Genomic DNA, 24,895 nt, shown 5'->3' on the forward strand with positions numbered 1-24,895 from the left:
ATAATCATGCACAATCAAAATAGACATCATATTATTAAACTCGTTGGTAATTGATTATATATGCATCTAGTGAATTAATTAGATTAATGGTCTAAAAAGAAGCTGCATGCGACTACTACTTAAAAAAATCTTGCCTAGGTTTATTAACTTTATTTGTAAATCAATATATATGAAGATGGCACTACTAGAACTCAAAGGTATCTATTCTAGAACTCAAATGTATCAATAAAATAGATACCTTTGAGTTCTATATAGCATATATAATGGCTACAGATGAGCATTCTTTGATAAGAAAATTAAAAAACTTGGCAAATCGTGTTCATGCAATATTAATCGACCCAAGTCATGTGACAACAAACTGACCTAATTAATTATATGCCAATTATTAAAACAAAAATTTAACCAAATCACTAGCACTATTTGATGTGTAGAAAGTAAATTAATGTCCCCTCCCCCTCCCAAAAAAAAAAAAAAAAAAAAAAAGAAAAAAAAAAAAACTAATTTAATCTCTATCTTGATCCAACATAATTTGTGCCTTTCTACTTTTTCTTTCTCCAGCTCTACATTTGGTTCCTTTATTTCTTTGACCAAAAAACTTTGACGGCTGGAGACGAAAATGACAGGAAACAAGAAAAAAGTGGAGAAAGGACCACCCAGCATTAAGAAATTATTATATGATTTTGATAGAAATGTTTGGTGATTTGGGTAGTTACACCATCCATGGCCAGAGAGCGCATTCAGTCTCTCTTAATTTCCTATCTAATTATTTGTGTTTCATTTCAAGTTCTATTTTTGTTCATCATTTTCTAATTTAACATTAAATACAGTAATCATTTAACAATATTGGTTGAATTATAAAAAGAAAAATAAATAAACATGGAAAAAAAGAAGAAGACAAAGGGTCGATTTTAAAAAGAAGTAATGATCAGGATCACAAGCTAGCTTAAGATGATCAGCTGGCTTGTTGTGTTCTACGATGCAACCAAAGAGAGAGGAGGAAAAGTTGAAAATGAAAATGATAAAGTTGGGAAAGATGCCACAGCGTAAATTGTTTGATAATATCCATATGTTTCCGACACAACTTTGTCGCCTTTTATCTTCTTTTTGAGACAAGAAGTTATAAATTGTGTCTCGTGGAGTTGAAATTTTGGATTGCTTTTTTTAAATATATGTGGTTTGATTATCGCCTTTGAACATTCAATGGGAGCTCAGGAAATATAGTTCAGCATACCTCACTACCTCAGTACTGTGATGACTATTGTGGTACCATTTTGGAAGTTTTTCCTCTAAGCTAAACAGTATTTTCCCCTTTTAATATATCGACATTAATGGAGGTCTTTTCTTTCTCATTAACTCAAATTTCACAAATATAGTATAAAGCCTTATAACTTCATGATCTTAGTGACATTTGAATCATCTTGAATCTGAAACCCTAAAGGATTGGAACCCTAAATTAAAATCAAAATACACACATACACACAAAATCACAACATCAAACACATGCACAATCAAATCTCCATAGCACACAGTTCACAAATCTCATCCTACATCTCCATTTAATCCCAAATTTCCTCCAATCTCCATAACTCAAAAAAAAAAAAAAAAAAAAAACATGAGATACTAAAAGGGCTTTTGGATTTGGGGCTTACTTTCGACGACGATGATGTAGACAACTACGACGACGACAACGACTGCGATGGACACAGAGAGCGACGGAGATGAGCGGACATAGTGATAGAGAGCGATGGAGAGAGATCTGAGAGAGAGAACTGAGAGTCGCGGGAGGGGGGGGGGGGACTTAACACCTTAGACCAAACGGTGCTGTTTTGTCTATAATGACAAAACAACGTCATTTGGTCTGAGTTGGTTTTTTTTTTTTAAAAAACCCAATAAACAAAACGACACCGTTTTGTTATAGACAAAATGACGTGGGGAATGGGGTGGGGTTTATATAATTATATATATATATATATATATGCGATGTAGGGTGGGGGTGTAACACCCCACTTATTCTTTCTGACGTAAGCAAATTCGATTGCGAGTCTCGTTATGCGTGTCGAATTTTGATGGCGTGTTTTTAAAGATATTATGTGATTTCTAAAGTAAGCCCAGTGTTTTAAAGCCCTCGAATATTTTAAATGCCTTAGAAATATTTATATGAGGTATTTTCAGTATTATTGAACTAAGCATGATTTTAAATAAGACAATTATAATATTTTTGAAGAGCTCCAAAAATATTATAATTATAGGAAATCATTTTAATATTATTTTATTAAAATGATTTTAGTTATTTAAAATTTTATGTGATTTAAATTATGTTGAAGAGTCTAATTAATTAAATGATTTTATTCTCTTAAAGATATTAAATAAGACTTCATCATTTTATTAATGATGAAAGAATATTATTTTATAAACTAAAGTTTAGTTTAAATAATATTCTATTTTAGTTCCTCTTAGTGTTTTTAAGTTAAATCGGTGTTTAATCTCTTACCGTTAAATCGTTTTGAAGTTCCCAAGGTAAAGGGTTTGGATTAAATACCCAAGCCCCTAGCCTTTCTCTCTCACTTTTCCTTTCCCTCTCTCTCTCCTCCCTCTCCCTTCAGCTTACGCCGCACGTCACCTCTCCCTCACCTGATCTCCTCTCTCAGCCCAGCCTAGCCACCACACACTACCACCTAGAGCGCCTTCACCGGCATCAGCTCCACCTCACCAGCCTCCTTCTCCTCCGTCGGACCTAGCCCATGAGTCTCTCTCTCCCACGCACCCCAGCAGCTCCTCACGAACGGCTTCACTGTGCATAGCTCCTAACACCACCATACGCAGTTACCCAGGCTATCAAGCACCACCACGAGCACCCCTGACCTCCCCCTTCCTCCTCCCTTGACCTTGAGCCGGTAGCCCCTCCCTCAGTAGCACACAGCTCCTCCAATGCACGGGTTCTCTATACCCACGGCCGAGCTCCGCCTCCCACGGCCACTGCACCACCACCAGGAGCCTCCTCCCTCACCAGCGACCTCCCTTAGCCACCCCCATGACCAGTCGAGCCTCCCTCCTCCTGTACGCCCTCTCACTCTCTCACGGGTATTCCTCCACCTTTTGGCCCAGATCCGCCACCGTAGGCCACTGTGCCTGCCACCTCCACCTCGCCACCATAGCTCCATCGTACCCCTTTCAAGCCCTCCATGGCCAGCCAATGACCATCTGAGCTGCCCCCTCCATTCCCCTATTTGAGACACACGAATCCCCCTTGGAAACCCACGGCTCCGTTGTGCTCCGCCACCCCAGCCACCATGAGATACCCTTAGCCTCCCTTGGCCTCCCCTAGCCTATCCCTAAGCCCAAACTGCCACTGTACACGGCTTTAGCCGCCACCCACGAACTCTCCACCATGTCGGCCACTCTCGCATAGCCCAGATCCACCCACTTGAATCCTAGATCTTGTCCCCAAGATAGTCCGTTGTAAGGTCACGGTAGCGACTGCTACCGCCCAAGCTAGTGGCTTCCAACGCCACTGGCCATGCTTGACAGCGAGCAACGCACAGGTTATCCATTCATTGGTATAACTCTCTTCCCTTACCCTCGTTATTATGTTAATTGGTTGGTTAGGTTGTGGACTGTGTTGTTAGTAATTGTGAAGTTCGCTGTGTGGTGAAGTGTTGGGCATATCTATGTAGTGTGCTTTGAAGTGTGTGTGCTGTAGTAGTGATGTGGCGAAGTGTGTGAAGGGAGTACACGTGGAGTGTACTCCATGTGGTGGAGTGATGCACCATATGGCGTGTATGCCATAGCGGTGATGTGGCACAGCTTGTGTGAAAGGGAGTACACATGGAATGTACTCCATGAAGTGCAGCGATACACCGTGTGGCGTGTCATCAAGATAAGGATTGTTGCATAGTTGATGAGCGTAGAGCGTGATGAGTAGTGTCGGGATCTGCGGAATAGTGTCCTGAAGTAGCTGTTATGTGGCCTGTAGTCTGAGGTGAAAGGTGTCACCGTGTAGTTGACTTATGGTTGGGAGTATGTACGAAGTGACAAAATAAGTGTAAGAGTAGCGCATCGGAAGCATGACGGGGCAATGTCACGAAGTGACATGGTTAAACAAGAAGTTGTGCTTGTGATGGGTGACGAGTTAGTGTAAGAATGGCACAGTGGGAACGTGACGAGATGTCACGATGTGACAGGAGTACGTGAGGGATCGTACTTGTGATGAGTTAGGAGTTGGCGTGAGAATGATATAGTGGGATGTCTGGTGACGTGACAAGGTCATGATGTAGCTTGGGAGTAGTTTCGAGTTATGATGTGACGTAAGGTGTAGTTATGAATGAAGTCTTGTCGTATTAAGTGTTGGGATGAACTGTCAAGAGGGACGGGTAGCATGAAGAGTCATGTTAGTCGGGTTAAGAGAATGTTGGTATCGGAATATGGGCTTGTTTACACAAGCAGGTGATCAATATGTTATATGTTGGTCTTAGGTGATAAGGGATAAGGTACGTGTGTAATCTGGTTAAACACATGTGCTGAATGGATTTACCATGTGTAATGGGTAATCTGTCTTAAGCACGGTTACACTGTGCTTAAGCCTCATAGTTGGCTTAAATTTGTGTGGCGTGTATGAATGGGAATGAGGATTTAGTGTGAGCTAAGATGCAAGAAGGTAGTGACGGGTGTATTGTCTAAGATTGGGGTGCATGACTTCGTCGGACGGAATCATGCGTCGGAATGTGGTCAATAAGAAGAATAAGATGAAGGTCTTAATGTCTTAACCCTAATGTGAATTATGGGTTCACTCTAGTGGAAAGACACTCTAGTGGAAAGGCAGTCGAAGTAGAACATCGAGTTTGGAAGAGGTAGTGAGCATAAGTGGTCCCCGAAAATTTTAGCATAGTTAGAGACATGTAAGAGCATAGGATAGAAGCAGGGTATTTCAAGTGAAGTGTAGTTCTAATCTAAGTTTAGTTGCTTATGCACTAGATAGAAAATGATGTCAAGGTTATGTGTATGCATGTAGGTTGCCATCTGACACGCACATGAATGGACTGCATGATATGAAACTAGCATGGAGTCCAGGTAAGTATTATGTTCATACTCTTCTAGAGTTTTCTAAATGATATGAAAATGAAGAAAAATAAATGTTTCTCTTTACGATGCCTTACGAAACAAAAGGAAACAATGTTTTATGAAAAACATGCTAAGTGTTTAAAGGTATATGTATGTATGGCCCTTCTTGGCAGCCTATTTTTACTCAACCAAAGTATTAATTGTATGCATATGAATAGATGACTATACGCAGTATTTATTGTATGTATTTTCACAAAATGAGATGTGAGGCCTATGCCTCGTGCTTTTAAGTAATGCTTCAAATTACGCGAAGAAAGTGTTTTAAACGTCCCTATGATCTGATGTTAAAATGCCCATATGAACTGATGCTTTTGCAGATGGCATGAAAGGTGATGTTTAAGCTCATGCTTTTAAATGACATTTTTTCATGAACGAACTGTTAAATGAAAAGGACTGAAAAGGAAACGATTGAATGAAAGGAAACGATTGAACTGAAAGAAAGGACTGAACGCTTAATGTATGAAAATACGTAACGACCACATGAATGAATGAAAAGGGTACCAAAGGACTGGACAGATGGCAATGCCGGGTAAGTAGTACTAGTAGTGCACCCAATGCTGCCCCCTAACTGAAAGAGATTCCCAACCCGTGGCTATGGGCAGAGTCCAGGTCCAAAGGAAGACCACTAACCCCAAACCATGGAGCGTAATAATGTGTACTGACCAAAGAAAGTGATAAGAAAAAATGTATGAATGCATTGAAACTCTTGAAGAAATGAAGGCACTGACGGGAGATACGTTTTACGAAAAGAAAATCATTTTTAAAGAAAAATCCAGTCTAGTGATGTTTTCAAAATGAATGCACGTATGCATGTACGTATAGTATGTATGGATGATGAATGCATGACTGAAAACCTATGTTATTATATTTTAACTGTATGAAGTAATGCTTATTGAATATTCGACTCATTTTAGTTTTTATGTGTGCCCCTCCCCCCACAAGAACTAAATGAGCAGTACGCTTCAGGACGGACACGGCCCAAGGGGAAGAATACGGAAGTCTAGGCACGAGAGTTTTAACTGTATGAGAGGCCTTTCTATTTTAAGATTGGTGTTTTCCACTATAAACATTTTTTATTCTCAAAACATATTTTATTATATAACGTAGAGTCTTGCACCCTGGGTATGGAAGTAAAAGGTTTTAAAACGAATGGTAATTCCCGTTGTCCTTTCTAAAATCATTTTATAAAAAGTCCCACCACAAGGACGGGCATTACAGGGTGAAACTCAGAGCGGGGCTGGGCCTCCTCCGTGCCCCGAATATGATGGGGGTCGCAGATGAGAGTGGGGCCACTTCCCCCCCCCCCCCCCCCCCCCACCCTGGGAATCTGTGGTGTGGATCCCCCCCACCCAGGAGGGGGCGAGGCGAACGGGGCGAGGCAGCCTGGGGTGGGGCAGACCCCTATCTGCCAGATGTGGGAGCTGGTGGCCTAGTCCGCATTTGGTGCCCCCCAGTGGGGGTGGGATGGGCTCAACCCCCGCCCCGTCCCCACATATAAATATAAATATATCAGTTTTAAAAAAAATACCCCAGTCATCATAATGACTTTGTTTTGTCAATGAGAAATCGACGTCGTTTTGATGACTGAGGTATTTTTTTTAAACATATCAAAATGACGTCAATGACAAAATGACATCATTTTGATATGGGTGTTAAGCTGCCCCTCTGCCCCCCTCCCGCGACCCCCACTTCCCTTTCAATTCCTATCTCTCTCTCTAACCCAGTAATCCTCGTAGTCGCCGATCTCTCTCCTGCTCCGTTCATCCATCGTACGCCGTCAGGACTTAAGCGATTCTCTGTTGCAGTTCATCCGGTGCAAGCCTAATGTATCGCCGAAGGTAAGTTCCCCATTCTTGATTCACATGCATCGTCTAATATATGTTATTTTTTGTTGAGTTATAGAGGATGTGATTAAATTGAGGAGTTGGAGGATGAGATTGTGAACTATGTGCTGTGGAGGATTGAATTGTGCATGTGTTTTTATGATTGTAATTTTTAAATTGTGAATTTGAAATTCTCTAGGGTTTCGGATTGGAATCCTAAATTAGTTTAGGGTTCCAATCCGAAACCCTTAATTATGTTATTGGGCTATTGGTCATGTGGCAAGTTTTTTAGACTCGAAAGATGAGGGGATTCATTGGTTGGTGTTGGCAGTAGATGCAAAAAACTTGAAGGTTTGACGTTGGTCTTGTGTGAGGTTTAGGGTTGGGTTGGGGGAGATTATCATTTTGATCCAATCTGTTATTGGATGTTTGGAGAACGTTTGATTCAATTGTATGTGATTTTGGTAATGTAGTGAATCAGTGAAGGCATTGAGAAATGATTTTTTTGTTGGAGACTATTTGGTCATTTTTAACTCACACATGTATTTTATACTTTAATGCTTGATATTGTTTTGGTGAGAAAGTGGCTATGTACACTTTGTGTATAAATAGAGCAATTTAAACTTCATTTTAATTTTACAATGATCATTTGAAAATATAAACCTAAGAAATCTCAAATTTGAAAACAACCAAATTTGGCCAAACGAGTTGTAAAAATCCAATATCCAGCACCTATTCCAAGAAAGGATAACATAGGTGGGTGTGATTTTAACTATGAACAAGATAATTCCATAAGTATAAAAATAAATAAAAAAACTAAATATGCTAGTATCATATTTTGAAAACTGAAAATGATAAAAACTGTCCTCACAAAATGTCAACCAAAAAAAAAAAAAAAAAAGACTTAGTTCAAGAATTTTTATTAGTGGAAACGAAAAGATAACATCGGTGGGTGTGATTGTTTTTTAATTTATTTTTTTGTTTTGAGAAGACATTAATTTATCTTGAAGGTCCTAAACGGGGTTTTGGTGACTTTGATAAAATAGGGTTGCGGTTTCCTATTTTGAAACATAGAATCCAAAGGTATTTTCTTAAGAGAATTTACATGTATTACTTTGTGTGTTTTGTGTCATCGTTTCCAATAAAACAGAGATTCTTATATAATTATTCGATTAAATTAGATGGTTCAATTGTGGTGTGGTGTTTTTCTCCCATCCAAACACAAGTTGAGAAATAAAGTATTTTCTTGGTGTGATGTTGGATCTTGGTGTGATTGTTGCATGGTTTTAATTGTTGAAACTTGGTGTGATGTTTTGAGTAATTGTTGCATGGCTTTAATTGTTGGAACTTGATGTGATGTTTGCTTCATTTAAGATTTTTGTCAGTTTTGGAGAATGGAAAATCCGTCAGACTTTAGTGCTAGCTCTCCTACCCCTATCTCTACCCCAACACCTAACCCTACTAGATCTACGAATGCAACCCCTACGGACCCTTGCCCTGCCCCTTGCTCTCACAAAGTAAGAAATTTGTTTCAATAATTAGGACTCACTTTACCAAATTAATGGATGGTGACCCCAATAACCCCTAAGCTAAGTGTAACCATTGTGGTAAAGTGTATGAAAGTCACTATAGGAGACATGGTACATCCCAATTAAATGTACATTTAAAAAAATAATGTAAAAAAAATCCAATATTAAAATCTTTACAAGAGGAGAGTCAATCTAGACTAGAGATTGTACTTAAAAAAATGGTGGATGAGAGTAGTGGGGGTGCAACGTTGAAGGGGTATACTAAGTATGACCCCGAGGAGTGTAGGAGACACCTAACTCTTATAGTCATAATGGTCAAGCTACATTTTCAGTTTGTGGAGGGGAAATAGTTCTAAGCATATTCTAAGTACTTGGAACTTAAGTTTAATATTCCTTCTTGCCACACACAGTGGCAAATGATATAAAAAAACATTATATGTCAGAAAAAGAATTGTTGAGGGGCCAATTGGTAGGTCAAATAGTTTGCCTTACGACCGATACTTGGGCATCCATCCAAAATTTTAATTATATATCTTGACTGTGCATTTTGTTAATTGTGATTGGAAATTAAACATTTTTTTTTAAAGTTTTATCAAATTTCAATCACAAGGGTGACACGGTTAGGAAGGCCTTGAAGGCCACAATAAAGGAGTCGGGGTTGGCACGAGTTCTAACAGTTCTCGTCTAATGATGTCGCATTGGGACATCTTAAGACCTATCTTAAAGAGGAAAACAAGATAATCTTGGGTGGTGAGTGTTTGCATGTGAGATGTGTTGCACATACTCTGAATCTAATTGTCACTGATGGATTGAAAGATCTTGATGACTCAAATGCCCGGGTCAGAACTGCTATGAGATTTGTGAGATCTTCTTCTGCTAGATTGGAGAAATTCAACGTTGCTAGGAGTTCTGCAGACATAACATCCAAGAAGGGCCTCTTGATGTATGAGGCGACCAACAAATATAAGTCGGCCTTTGCATTATTAGGTGATGAAGATATTCAATATGTCAGATATTTTGATCAGCATGGGGGATTGGCGAAGCCTATTGATGATGATTGAGAGGTTTTTTTTTTATACTTTTCTAGATTTTTTGAGGCTTTTGTACGAGGTCACAACAAAGCTATATGGTTCTTTGTACCCTACATCTCTCATTTTGTCAGCCAATACGTAGGGTAAAAGAAGAATTAGATGAAATGTATGCGAGTGACCACATTAGGACGTGAGAGATGGCGTTGATGATAAGGGTGAAGTATGACAAGTATTGGGGAGATTTCAATAGGTCTAATATTTTGTTATATGTGGTTGTTGCTCTTGATCCCCAATTTAAGACTGATGGCATGGTATATGAATTAGAAATTGTGCACGAGAATGCATGGGTGAAGCTTATTGTGACAAGGGTTAGGGAAACATTTGCTAGATTGTTTGATGAGTTTACCGTATTTAGAGGTCGTAATATTCTCGTACCTACACCTACCCTCCACCTCCTCCAGAAGTCGAGGTTGGGAAAAGGCGTAGGTTGGACTAGGGTGAGAGGTTGGAGCACAACCCCATAGTCCGTCATTCTATAAAGGCTCAGTCGAAGGTAGACAGATACTTGGCAGATGATCTTCAACCATTTGCATGAGACTTTGATATATTAGCTTGATGGAAGACCAGTGCCGTGAAGTATCCCGTCCTTGGAGAAATAACTCTCAGTATTTTGACAATCTCTATTAGCACCGTAGCCTCAGAGTCGGTTTTTAGTACCGGAGGGCGCATATTAGATCTATTCTGGAGTTCATTATCTGCTACCACTGTGGAGGAATTGACTTGCACGTAGAATTGGATCAAGGGACCCCAATTCATGTTCTAGATGCTCTTGACTTTAAGGAGGCCGACGAGGAGGAGGGTGGTGAACAGTCTAGATCTGGTAATCATGGATTTTATTTTATTATTTTAATTTATTTATATTCATTTAATAGGTATTAATTCCAAATTTAATTGTTGTAGTGATACATGAGACGACGTCTACGACTACCTTTGCTGTAGTATGACTACGCATGTATTGGACCCACCATTGCCATTTGTTTTTTGTATTTATATAATTTTTGGTTTCTAATTATTTTGCTTGTATTTTTTTAGCTTTTATAATCTTAATGTCATATGCCGAGTCCTAATTCTAAGGACTCAATGATCTATTCTCATCTTGACCCCAATGGTCCAATCTCATATGGGTTAGTACTTTTAATGTTTGTAATTTTTACATTTCTAATATATGTTTTTATTTTTAATTTTTGTTTCATGTTTATAATTCTAATTTTTTTTCCTTTTAAATTATTAATGTTTCAGGTTTTATGATCTCGATTCCCACAGTCTCACAGCAGTCAGCACAACTCACTGACTTTTCTACCACCATGGCCACCCCAAACTCCGTTGAAATGCTATTCTTTTGTTAATTTACTTAATTAGTTAATTGTAATGTTGCTACAATAGTACAATTTGTAATATTTTTAGATGAATTTGTAATAGTTTTTTCTTAATTGTATCATTGTAATAGCTTAGTTATGATTATTAGTTAATAGTTGCAACTTAGTAATATATAATTAATAATTTCGATTAGTGTAAATTATTTTTTGTTATTTTTAATTTTATATTTTTTTAGTTAAATTCTGGGCTCAAAATGGCCCACAAACAGGTTCTACACCAGTTTTGGCCCATTACACATGCTTTGGGCCCAGAATGGATCTATGCCTTTTGGGGGAGGGGGGAGGGGGGGGGGGGGATGGTGTGTCCCCTGCACCCCGATACCCGGACGGGGTACCCTGCCCCCATTTGCTGGGATGGGTTCCAGGAGAAAACCACCAAACCCCACCCATGCGGGGGCAGGGGGCGGTGAAGGGGCTACCCCGCCCCGTAGGGGACGGGTAGCACCCCTAGTTTGGTGCATAATATTGCTGAAGAAAAAAAAAATTATCCACTACAAATATTATATATTGTTAGATATATGCTAGGTGCATTGCTTCTTTTTTTGTCTTGAACTGGAGTAGGTAACCTTGTGTTATATGTTTTGATGCTTCAAATATCCATATAATCCTAAGTGGAAATCTGGGGGCGTCATAGGGTGATATTAGAGCAATACATCTTTGGGTTTAAATCCACATGTTCTTAGGAATTGCATTAAACATTAGGCTTGAAATTTTAGTCTTTGTTAGGCTTGAATTTCTTGAAGTATAAGTGCTAGTACGTGATTTTAATACGCATGCCTGTGTGTTTCAGGAAGTGACACATGATGTGTTGTAGGATATCTTGAAACCCTTAAGGAAATATCAATAAGGAAAATCAGATTCCCCCGATGGATGGAGGGCAATGATTTACTGAGGCTATATGTTTGCTGACTGATGTGCTTAGACATCAGCAACAATAGCAAGTGTAGGCACCTAGACCCGAAGTTAGGGGTTGTTCTTATGAGAAGTTCCTGATCCATAGATACTCAAACTTTTCTGGTAATTAAGGACCTCTGAGGGCAGAAAAATGGATTATAGATCTCGAAAGAACATAAGACATATGTGGATGCACTGAGGACCAAAAGGTCCTATACGTTGGATACCTATTCCAAGTAGAAGTTGGAATATGGTGGGATACCCGAAGACAGCTTCTGATAAGGGAACTAGGAACCCTCACTGCTTTGACATGGGAAAGGTTCAAAGAAGAGTTTGACAACTGAAGGCGCAGGAGTTCGCATCTTTGACTCAGGGTAGTTTAACTGTGGAAGAGTACGCTGCCAAGTTTATGGCATTGGGGAGGTTTGCACAAATCTTCTAAGCAAATCTCATGTATGCATAGTTATTATCAAGGTAAGGAACCACCCTATTATCAAAACACATAAAATCTATCATATCTCATCATATAAGTATCAAGTGGGGAATCATTCCACCTTTCGACGTGGGAAATCACTCTACCCGGCCAACATGCAAGCTGATTCATCAATTTCAAATCTTCCGACATGGAGAATCATTCAACCCGGTCAACATGCCCGTAGACAACACACATGATCAACTTGGAGAATCTCTCTACCTGCTCAACCAACTCGGAGAATCTCTCCACCTGTTTATCAAGTGAGGCTAATACGAAGATATTCCACCCCAATCATAATGGGGAATTACTCTATCTGTATGAAACTCGTGGCAACGTGCTGTAAGAATGGCGTGGGGACTCCTCAACCCGTTCATGATAATCGACACACGGTAAGACTCCATATACTTTGAAATCGCAATTATCACGACTTCGCATCATCTCAACTCATAATCTCAAATCACAACGTAAAGATAATTTGTAAAAATAATGAAGAAAATGTATTAATCTTCATGTAGAAAATGGGGGAGTTACAGAACATACAATGCCTAATCTTACAATATACTCACAAACATTTACCCTACATTCTCAGTATAGTCATAGGAATTAACCTACATGAATAGTATTTTTAACACTACAATAGCACTGCTGCCGCTTCTTTCATTGCACCATTTGAAGCAGCTTGCTTTCTTGAAGACTCAGACCGGATGCAAGAGTAAACACTTGATAGTCACCAAAGTGTGATTTTGGTTTTTATCCAATGCCATTTAAACTGAGGGACCGTCAGTTATACTTTTGATGTCCGTCTGACTCCAAACATGTTTAAATATGAGACCTTTAATGTCGCCCATCCATTTGCCCTCTAGCCTTGCAGAGTAGCAGAAAATGATGGGAATAAGGTGTGCAAGTCTTTTGCACTTTTCATTCAATCAAATCCCATAGTTTTTCTCCTAATAAGGGTCTCTGACGTGGTTCTAGACCATACCTCTGAGATAAGACGATATGGCTTGAAGGTTTGTAATCTATTTTCCGCAGGCTCACTCTAGTAGTGACAACTCTTATGGAGTATGGGCCTCTGTGTAGGCCACATGCCACCTCTGAGCATTTTCATGTTGTCTTGGAGAGCTCTTACATCCATATTAGTCTCGTCCTTGACCATTGCTCGCCCTTGTATTGCAGCCATCCTTTTCCAGAACTACTAGCTTCCTTAGCTCTTCATTCTTTCCCTAGTAGAGTCAGCACAATTCTTGCTCACCTATCATAGGTTGAAAAGTCCTTTACCACCCAGTGCGAGACCATATTAGTTAGGCTTTCTACATAATGCCGCTCACCCTTCTTTTGGACTAGCTACACTTTGCTTGCCACACTGTCTCATCTTACATAGTACCTTGCCCGTGGGAAGGGGTCTCTACCCTTGCTTCGGTGTGGTCCTCACATCCTCTCCTCCTTAACAAACAATTTCTCCCTCGAAATTCAGTGAGGACTATCTCTTGGAATGGAACTTTGAGGGATGTGCATGAGGTTGGGCATTATTTGGCGTTCTCTGTCGATGCCGATTAAGGAGATGCCCCATTCTTTCCTTGGTCCACCTTCCAACCTTCATCATCTATGATTGGGACAATAGTTCCCTCCTATTGTCTCTTTCGTTGGCTGCTTCAGCTCCAACCGTCTTTGTTACTAACTCGCATCCTAGCTCCCATGCTAGATTCGGCATCACAAGACATTGGCGAGACTTTGCCTCTGTCCTCTTTTTGACCATCACATTCTAGAATCCTCTACTTCTCTCCTCGCTGCCTCGTGGCTTCATCAACATGATCCATTGTCTCTGACAATGTTCCTCCTCGATTCACTGGCATTCTCTTTCTAGCCTTGCAGCTTCGCATCATCCTTCCATGAATTGACAGATTACTTCTAGAGGTACAATTGCCTTTTGTGCCATCCTCACCATGATAACAATTTTGGAGCTCTAGATGTGTAACCAAAGGGGCAGTCCGAAGACTTCTTACAGTCGCACTCCTGCCTTCGATACCTTTACTTGTTGCATTCCAGCTCATTTACTGTGGCTCAAATAACTAGGAAAACTGCTCTTGCATGACCCGCTCGCTTTCTTATGTAAACTCCTCATTTCCTGGGCTTTCCCGTTGCACCTTTATTAACAATATGGTTATCGACTGTAGTCTCTGTTCTTTCTAGTCTATGATTCATACCGACTTTTTCTTATATGTGAGATTTGCTTGCGATGGAACTAGATTTGGATTAATCATTCAGTGTTGTTGGTTCCCAAAACTCTTCCTCAATGAGGAAACTTGAAACACGTTATGAGTCCATTTGTATTCTTTTGGTAACACCACTTTATAAGCTACTGGGCCTACCTTCTCTAATACCTGATAGGGTCCAATGTACCTTGAGTTTAGCTCTTAGCTTGAACCTTTACTCCTTTCATAGGTGATACTTTGAGATACATCCAATCACCTTATTCAAATGTCAACTCTCTCATTCTTACATCTGCATAGCTCTTCTGCCTACTATGAGTCGTTGCAATTATTTTCCGTATGAGTTTAACTTGCTCTCTCATCTCCTGTATGATCTTTAGCCCAATTATCCTAGCCCCAACTTCATCCCAAAATAAAGGCGATCTACATTTCCTTCCTTACAAGGCCTTGTAAGGGCCATTTGAATAGTCATCTAGTAATTGTTGTTGTATGCAAACTCAATAAGTGGGATGTGGCTTTCCCATGAGCCTTTAAAGTCCAACACACATGCCCTTAATATGTCCTCCAACGTATGGATTGTCCACTCTAATTGTCCATTGGTTTGTGTTTTGTTTGAAAGTTTGAGAAAATTTTATTGGGTTTTGGATAATGATTAGATGAAAAACTTGAAGATTTGAAATTGAAAAGTATTTTGTGTTTGAATGATGTTTGAGAAGGAAATAATGAGCAGTTTTGAGAATATATGAGAATATCTCATTACCCAAACAAGGCCATAGCCTTAATGCTAAATAATCACTCATATAGTGGATTTCTACCTTATAAAAAGTGGATTTATAGCAGTGTCCAAACACTCGGATTGGTTTGTGATTTTAAAGAGTTCTTTTTAAAGAAGAATTTTATTTGTAAACTAGTGCAGAAGACATAGCTTCGGTCTCTACACCATTGACTAATTGAATCAAATCTCTTACAAATCAAAATTGCCATATAATGATGTTGAAGGTGTAGCAAATAAAATAACTAAAATTTTCATTTGCAATCAAAATCTTCATCTTTATTGTTTTTATTGATTTCTAAAATTTTGTTTCGATATTTGTGATTGTTTGAATAAATATGCCTATTGGGATTTTAAATTATGAAACACCTTTGGAAGGGATATTTGAGCCCCCACAATTTTAGCTAAGAGATAAAGTCAAGAAGGGACTCAGACTCCTAAAAGGAATGCTTCACAAGGTAAATTGAGCTCTATCACTCCAAGCAAATAACCTCTATAAATAGCCTACAAGAGGTAACAAAAACTCAACTTGATTCACTAGATTATTCTCATATTGTTACTGACTTAAGCATTAGAGTTTACACAGTGCGACCAACACCATCTCCTCATTGCTGCAGGTGTCATCCTTGTGATTGGTGGTGTGAAACTAGTCCTTAACAGTGGCACTGTCTGTGGGATCTTTACAGACTTCAACTTGATTTTCACATGCCAACTACCACGCGATCACATGCAAACTGCAATTTTTTAATGTCGGAAAGCAGAGTAGGGGAATTCTACGATTCACAAGATCGTCTCCAAAAACCATATAAGATCTCTTCAACTTTGTTATTTCCTATTATTTATTTTCCTAACGCTGCAGTGAATGGTAAAAAAAGGAAGAAGAAGAAGAAGACGAAGAAGAGACGGAGCTGCTTTGAAGAACTTATTCCATTATCTTTCTTTTAGCTGCATATTGCATTATAATCTAGCTGCATCCTTAATTATACATCACATATATGATCCATTTGAGTTCCCAAGCTTATACGTATGTGCTGCTTTCTCTCATATATATATATCGTCAAAGAACTTATCAAAATAATGTGTTATATAGGTTAAACTAAAAAACTTTGACTCCCCAATAAAGATCAATACCATGCATGTGATAGGGATAATATTAGGATTATGATCAATACTGCTAGTTGTAGCGTAAAGATCACTTCAAGTGAGGATAACAACAAAATGTAGGTTTAAGTATAGAAATCATTAATTATATAGCTATCAAACCCTGAAACCTAGTCTTAATGATTTGTTTTGGAAAAGCTGCTTTTAGATCGAGTGTCATGCAAATAAAGAGAGGCTTTTTGGCTTATACCCCATCATCATCTATATTATATGCTTCCCCTATTAGTACTTCCTCTTACCTAATCTTTTCATGGGTTTTTCTTTTTCCCTAGCTGTTTCATAATTTGATCGATCTTCACTCTCAAGCTTTTACTTTGAATAAAAAAGCTAAAATGTGTAGTTGTCCAAACGTATATGTATGATTGCATGTATATCTATATATATATATATATATATTGTATGTGTGTTCTTTGATCACGAACATATATGATTACATATCTGTTATAAATTGCTTGGAATCCAAGTGACTACACACCCTGAGAATATACTTCAATGGAAATCACCCGCAAGGCGTGGAACACCGACTACAAAGCCCCTTCCAGACACTGTGCAGACTTCTTAATCTGTTTGCATCAGAATAGACCGTCCAGCTAGAATCATAGGCATCTCGGCCTTTCCTCAAGGCTAGGGCATGGTTGCCTGCAAGCATCGCTCATGCCTCACCAGCTTTCACCACACTTCAGTAGGATGGCTCAGGTTTACAAATCTCAAACTTGTAACTTGTATTGCACTTACCTATTTTGTGTTAGTGAATACCTCTCAAGATGCAGTGCAATCAAGAAGGGCGTGGAGGTTAAAAAACCCGACGACCCTCTCAGCAATCAAGAATGGCGTGGAGGTCAAAGAACCCCACAACCTACTCAGTAACCAAAAGGGCGTGGATGTCAAAGAACCCCACGACCCACTCAGCAACAAGACCCGCGCCTCTCGGCAAGCAACAAAACCGACATCTTCACAATGCAACCAGACCAAGGTCTTCGTGGAAAGCATATGTAGTTCTGTCACTGCTCGTGGCAAGGTATGGCTACCCACGGGCATCGCCCCAATATCACCAGCCTTCACCACACTTTAGCGAGATGGCTCAGGTTCACAAATCTCAAACTTGTAATTTATATTACACTTATCTATTTTTTTTTTCATGAGAACTTCTTAGGATGCGGTGCAAACGATGGGCGTGGAGGTCAAAAAGATCACACCTCTCCAAAGATTGTCATCGAACGGAAGTGGAGGTTGGGAAGACCTCACGACCCTTTCCAAAGATCGCCATCAAACAGGCGTGGAGGTTAGAAAGACCACATGACCCTCTCCAAAGATCGCCATCAAACGAACGGATGTGGAGGTTGGAAAGACCACACGACCCTCTCCAAAGATTGCCATCGAATGGGCGTGGAGGTCGGAAAGACCACACGGCCCTCTCCAAACGAACGGGCGTGGAGGTCAGAAGACCACATGACCCTCTCCAAAGTTAGCCACCAAAAGTCGAGTTACACACTCGCGGTGCAAGTCAACAAACGGGAAAGGTTAGGGACCACCTGACCTCCCAAGCGCCTAACAGGCGGGCAACTCTCTAGACAACCCGACCTCTCTCTTGGACAGCAGTACAAGCACAACATATTCTCCAGCAAACGCAGAGTGTTTATACTTGAGCGGGTTACCTTTGGGAACGAGCCACCAAGCTCTACAACGGCTTCGAGCGGGTTACCTTCGAGAATGAGCCACTAGGCTCTACAACCGCCTCGAGCGGGTTACCTTTAGGAATGGGCTGACGGGCTTAGCAATTGCCTAAGATGAATCCAGGGGGTCGACGGGCACCCTGACCACTTAAGCGCAGGTTACTACAAATAAACAACAAAACGAGAACACCAGTAGAAATTTACACCAATGGGTAGAAAATCTACCACTACCAACAAACAACAAAACGAATATACCAACAACAATTTACACCAAGGAGGCAAAAAATCTATTACTACCAACCAAAGCAAAAACGATTACAAAAATGCACACAAAAAACCAATCATGGAAATATGCACTCTTCGCCAATAATAAACAATCTCTCATGCAAACATTCACACAAATAAACAAACTTAAAATCAATCTCCGCGCTCACACTTAATGTGGTTGAGTGCATCTCCCATCTATCTCTCCAAGCTGAGCCCCTTACCGCTTAGCACGAAACAAATCAAGGAATGGACAACAAACCAGGGACTGAACGGGAAGCCAGTGACCAATTTTCTAAATTTATTTTGTAGAATATTGACTTGAAGATTCTCAAGGCTTTCTAAGGCTTCACAAGGGCATGGAAACACCCATACACTAACTAGTATGGACCCTCAGCGGGGTAGGGGAAAACAAAAAAAAGCAAGCGCCCACAAGCTAGCGGGGTAAAAAGCAGGTACAGAGAATGCAAAGTATTTAATTTCCCATGTGCCAGGATAAAAAAAGATTAGCAAGGTAACTGGAAGGGATATTTGAGCCCCCACAATTTTGGCTAGGAGATAAAGTCAATAAGAGACTCAGACTCCAAGAAGAAGGGACTCGGACTCCTAAAAACAAAAAACTTCACAAGACTTAGACTTTTAAAAGGAAAATGCTTCACAAGACTTAGACTCCTAAAAGGAAAATGTTTCACAAGGTAAATTGAGCTCTATCACTCTAAGGAAATAACTTCTATAAATAGCCTACAATAGGTAACAAAAACTCAACTTGATTCGCTTGATCTCTATTTTTATATACTTATTCTCATATTGTTACTGACTTAAGCATTAGAGTTTACATAGGACGACCAACCCCATCTCTTCATTGCTACAAGTGTCATCTGTGTGATTGGTGGTGTGAAAAATGTCTTTAACAACCTTATTCACCTTAATTATTGGTTGCATTTAGGACGAGGCCATCTAGATTATTCAATCTATAAGAACACGTTCTGTAAATAGCACATTTGAAACCGATTGTTAATAAATTAACGTTACATTTGAGTAGTAAGGTATTTTAAAGTATTATGTGAATATTAATAAAAAAAAATATTAAATAGTGATAAATAATAGCAAAAGGTATATGAAAATTAATAATAAAATAATAAATAATATTAAAGAATATCTGAAAATATTTCGATACCCAAACTATACTTAAAGATTGGAATCACAAACCCTTCTTTTGAAGCCCCGGTCTAAGCTCATAGATAAGATCATCTAGTAGAAACTGTCATGAAAACTATAAAAAAGAGAGGAAGAGAAATAACGACCACATATTTTTAGAGAGTAGGAACAAATAACAATCGTGATCGTCATCATTGTCGCATTAATGAATGAAATTGGATTCTAATTAGAGTAAGTTAAACTTTCATTCTATCGCTAAAATTTGACATTTTTATTATGTTTAAATTATTCTTTTATTTTTTTGAAAAATAACTTAAAAATTGATAAACATTCTTAGTTTATTATAGTAAATAAAAAAGTGATACGTATAATTAAGTTGAAAATTTATATCAACCCGTTTCATCTTATAATAATTACAATTTTTTTAATTTTTACTTAAAATATAATAAATAATTTATTTTTTTTTTAAATTTTAAAATAATAATAATATTTTAATAATATTTTATTTAATTTATTAAAATTATTTCATCTCAACAATATGCATATGATTTCTGTTTTCAAGGAGGATTCACGCATTTCAATCCTGTGGCCATCACTACTCCACGTGTCCCGTGAAAGGATGAGGTCCGTCATGCCTCACACAGAACTGGCCAGAGTGCTTGGGATTTGGATAATGTTTTGCAAAACCATATCAAGATTTAGCCACACAAGATCTGCCACGTGTCACATGGCAATCGCTACTCTCTGGACAGTATTATTATGGGGATGATGGTATGAACTTTGGGCCAACGCGTGCAAGCAAAGCGGTGGAATATTAAGGCAAAGACCAAAAAACTTTAATTTAAGCTAAGAAGCAGAGAGCAGCAATGGCGGCATCAGTTATGGCTTCAGTGAGTCTAAAACCCACTCCTTTCGCGGTACAGAAGTCAGCAGTGAGAGGGCTTCCCTCTCTTGCAAGGACTAATTCGTCATTTAAAGTTGAGGCCAGTGGAGTGAAGAAGATCAAGACCGACAAGCCTTATGGTGCTTTTATTATATCTATATATACGTTAGATGCATGCATGCATGTGTGTGTGTGTGTGTGTGTGTATATATATATATTCATGTTAATGGTTGGTTTTTTCTAAAAATGCCTTGTTATTTAGGAATTAACGGTAGCTTGAACTATAAGGAGGGAGTAGACGCATCCGGGAGGAAGCAAAATGTACGTAATTGTTCTTAATTTGCAAACATGTTTTCTCATCTTGTATGGCCAATATTACTATCACTGGCCTGCAAGCATATATATTTTCCACAGCTTTTGATCAAGTAGCTTAATTTTGTAATTTTTATTTTATTTTTTTGGGTTCTAACAAATTGATTGAGTAAATCTCTGAATCTGATCTTTAACTTCCTTTTGATCTTTGCGATACTCTACACAAATGAAATTGATGATTCAGGGAAAGGGTGTATACCAATTTGTTGACAAATATGGCGCTAATGTCGATGGATACAGGTAATATAATATTATATCGTCTTTTAATTACTTTTGTTTTTGTTTTTATTCGATCTTTTTAAATTCCATGATGTCGTTGTTTTTATTTTATTTTCTCGTTGATTCATTGTGTAATTACTAGTAATGTTGTTTGTTCTAATTTCTTATCTCTAGCTCATAATTTTCAATTTAAAGCCTTGCCATGTTGTTGTCTTGGTTACCCACTTTGAACATCTGAAATCATGATTTCGAACTGATCTTTTGGAATCATTTCTCAATGCAAGAAAACCAAACAGATACTAGCTGATCAACTGATCATGAGAAACTTGTCCCAAAGGTGGCAGCAAGCAAAACAGACACCAAATTAGTTCTAATTGCAGTCTGAATTTGCAACCTTTGCGTGATGTCAATTCAAAATTTATAACTATCAATAAGTTAGGTCGACCGAGCTGAGTATCTTCAGATCGAAAATGTCGCCCTTCCACTCATTGAATAAAATTCTTTCTGATTTGAGTCGATTGATTGATGTGCAGTCCTATCTACAACACCGACGATTGGTCTCCATCTGGTGATGTCTATGTTGGCGGTAAGACAACCTATAGCTATCTAGTGCTGATAAATTTTATAACTTTGAGGTTGTATTTAGAACGATAAAATTAATTTTTTTTTGGGGTTGAAATTGCAGGTACCACCGGCTTGGCCATATGGGCTGTTACCCTAGCTGGTATTCTTGCAGGAGGTGCACTTCTTGTCTACAACACAAGTGCTTTGGTCCAGTAGAAATCCATTCAAGTTTATCTTATTCTGCAACTATAGTCTATCTGTCAAAAACCATACTGGGAAGTACAACCTTATTTGTAATGTTTTAGGCATGGACATGAATTGATGCCTGTGTTATGACTTTTAATGTGAATTATTCTGATACTATTCTTCTTTGTCTTTTCGGCCATTGTTTTGATGGAGTGAGACAATGGTCCACAAGTATTAACTGCACAAATTAAACCTTACTCACCCAGTCACTGAAAGTTGGTTTGTTATGCAAATCCTAGTTGCTCAATGACTTCTAGGAACATATAAACACTTCTTTACGCCCCATGCCTCCCTAATGGTAGCAGCTTTCCTGGTTGGTGTCCCATTCTTAGTTCATCGCAGAGACAAAATCTATCTCTAGCATGACCGAAAGCAGGACATTGAGCTTGATTTTTGTAGCTCTTCTTGCTTCTAGTTGTTTCACTCGGAGGCTTCCTATGGTATACCATGGCCTCAAGGTATGTATGGCCGTCCCCGTGCCAAATGGAGTCTTTCACATTTTGCCACTTTACTCTATTAGGCACTGTTTGGATGTTGGAAGTATATCAGTGCAATTCAATTTTAAACCTACTTCAACATCCAAATACACAGTCAAGGCTTTACTGTGCCTCACTCAAGTTAAGACCGACCAAACCCACGGAACCCACAATTGACAAAAGTAGCATACTTTTTCTAACTCATTGCGTGTTGTTCTATCTCTCTGTTTTTCTTTTTCGTAAAAAATCATCTCCTTCTCCAATCTCATTATCCTTAGTAGACCCGCATAAAATCGAAAAAAATATCATCATGAAACTATCAGGTTATTGTATACGCCAGTCTTCTCTCCTGTACCAACCCAAGTGTGGGTGAGTTTTTTTTTTTTTTTTTTTTTTCCCCTCTGCACAAAATTTTTTGTACTACTTATTAAATGATATGTACACAAATAATGGAATAAAAAGTGGGCATGATACTATTGTCTTTTTATTGATAATTATTTTATTTTATTTTTATAAATTTCGAGTAAGAAAAGATTTGCTTATAAAAAGTAATAAATTAATTATTTAATCATTAGTGGAACCCATACCTCTTTCAACTTCTCGTAAACAAATCTAAACTCATCTTAACATTCAAACATATATAAATTCATCTTAGGTGGCCTTCAAAAAACTCAGTCCATCATCTCAAGTCACTAATATTTATAAAGAACTCAACTCATATCAGTTCAATTTAACATCCGAACGCAGACTTAATGTTGCAACATATTGAGAGCAAAGTTTTAAACTTATGAAGTTGGAGTTTTTTGCTCGTGAGTTTCTTATAGTACTAGCATGGCCCTTTAGTATGTATGCCCCGTCCTCTATAATGATTCAAGTATGTTGAGAGAAAAGTTGCAAACTTATGAAATTGGAGTTTTTTACTCGATCGCTTCCTATTGTACTACCATAGGCTCAGGCATGTATGTTCCATCTCAATGTCAAACATGAACTAACTTATGACCTTAGAGAAAAGTAAAATGAGGCCCTTGGGTTGACAATCAAACTCGAACTCTTTTATTGCGAAAGTGACCATTGATACTTCTACCGAAATAAAGAAAAGCGGATTAGAGTTAGTCACATTTTTGCCAGGTCGCTCTATTAATGATTTTAACATGTTGGTAGCAAAGTTTCAAACTTAGGAGGTAGCTATTTTCCGCTTGGGGGTTTCCTATAGTTCTACCAAGGTTGTATGCATGGTATGATGTACGCCCCATTCTAGGGTCAAATGGAGTTGGGTAACATTTTTGTTACATTACCCTATTAATAATTTAAACATGATGATGAGCACAAAGGTGCAAACTTATGATGTAACGCCTCCAAATGGACCCTGGTTTGGAGGTTATCATACAACACATGATTTACGTTAAATAAAAAAGATTTAATTAATAGTACTCAATCTTTACTTGATTCAATTGATTGTTTCATAACATTGGAAGCTCAAAAAGGGTCCTAAAAGAAGTGATTTTGAAATATTCACAAAACATTATAGTTAAAAAATAGTACAACATTAAGTTGATCTTGTCTTTTGTTTCTCCCCGAGTTAGTGAAATCAATATATAGTAAAAACTGCATTGCTTAGCTCATTCTTCCTCGTACAACTACCACTACCCCACTATCTAATTGAGACTTCTATCACAACTATCTCCTACTTTGGAGTCATTCTTTAGGTTGTTCTTCATAACTAGCGGCATTTGGTATATTAATTGAAGGGGTGAGTTTAACAACTCACTAAGTGCATGGGATGACCCAATGCCGGTAGTGTGAAGGGTTGGCAGATTATATTGAGCAGATATTAATGCACAGATACCATTCATCAGATACTAGTGCACAGATAGTAATGAACTTGTAATAATGAGCATATAACCATTTAATATGTAGAAATGAACCTTCATCAATTAGTGTGGATAGCAACACATGGCAATTATCAGCAAACTCATTCTTATATTGAATTATAATGATCCATGATCCAAATAAATGTATATTAAATGCACATATTATTAACTGAGTTATACCAGAAATTGAATATGTATAAATGAGCCATTATCACATAAAGAGTACATCAAATAATGTAGCAATTATCAATAAGCTCACTTTCCATCTTTATCTTGCATTATCACAAATTCTTCCTTAATTCTTTCCCATGTAAGAGCAGCTATATTTCCAAGCTCTCGTATGAATGGTTGTCTCTTGGTGTCCCACCATATACCGGCTTCTCATTAAAGTAGATGCTCGGCGTTCTGGAGCTTTTGTTCCTCCATACACCCATTTATATAAAATGTCATCTCTAAGTTAATGAGCCACTTACTAGTCCTTAGTGCTCCTTCGGTACTCATGAAATTCAGATATCGATATAAAAGAAACTTCTCGAATGGACAACCACGACCTTCCATTCTTGGTGGTTCTTGGCGATTAGTTTGCCCTTGAGCTATTTGTTGTCGTACGACCTCCATCATTTGGTAGATTGCTTCGACTATAGCTTGTCCTCTTTCCAATGAAGGATTTCCTTCCTCCCGTTCTTTGGTCCCTGAGGAATTTTCATCACGTTTTCCCCC

The 24,895-nt window shown here is 38.5% G+C and overlaps 1 protein-coding gene across 1 annotated transcript; it reads left to right on the forward strand.

The window, feature by feature from the left end:
• Positions 1-20,187: 20,187 nt before the first annotated feature.
• Positions 20,188-21,945, forward strand: LOC121235844 (photosystem II 10 kDa polypeptide, chloroplastic). Its single transcript, XM_041132268.1, has 5 exons — positions 20,188-20,567; positions 20,690-20,748; positions 20,984-21,039; positions 21,552-21,604; positions 21,704-21,945. The coding sequence occupies exons 1-5, from the start codon at positions 20,411-20,413 to the stop codon at positions 21,796-21,798; spliced, it is 420 nt and encodes a 139-aa protein (XP_040988202.1). The 5' UTR covers positions 20,188-20,410; the 3' UTR covers positions 21,799-21,945.
• The last annotated feature ends 2,950 nt before the right edge of the window (positions 21,946-24,895 follow it).

The sequence above is a fragment of the Juglans microcarpa x Juglans regia genome, chromosome 6D, assembly GCF_004785595.1.
Source record: "Juglans microcarpa x Juglans regia isolate MS1-56 chromosome 6D, Jm3101_v1.0, whole genome shotgun sequence".
NCBI classification, from domain to species: domain Eukaryota; kingdom Viridiplantae; phylum Streptophyta; class Magnoliopsida; order Fagales; family Juglandaceae; genus Juglans; species Juglans microcarpa x Juglans regia.

Coding starts and splice junctions, on each gene's coding strand:
- LOC121235844 (XM_041132268.1), top strand. CDS start 20,411: ATGGCGGCATCAGTTATGGCTTCAGTGAGTCTAAAACCCACTCCTTTC. Junction 20,568..20,689: donor CAAGACCGACAAGCCTTATG/GTGCTTTTATTA, acceptor CTTGTTATTTAG/GAATTAACGGTAGCTTGAAC. Junction 21,040..21,551: donor GCTAATGTCGATGGATACAG/GTAATATAATAT, acceptor ATTGATGTGCAG/TCCTATCTACAACACCGACG.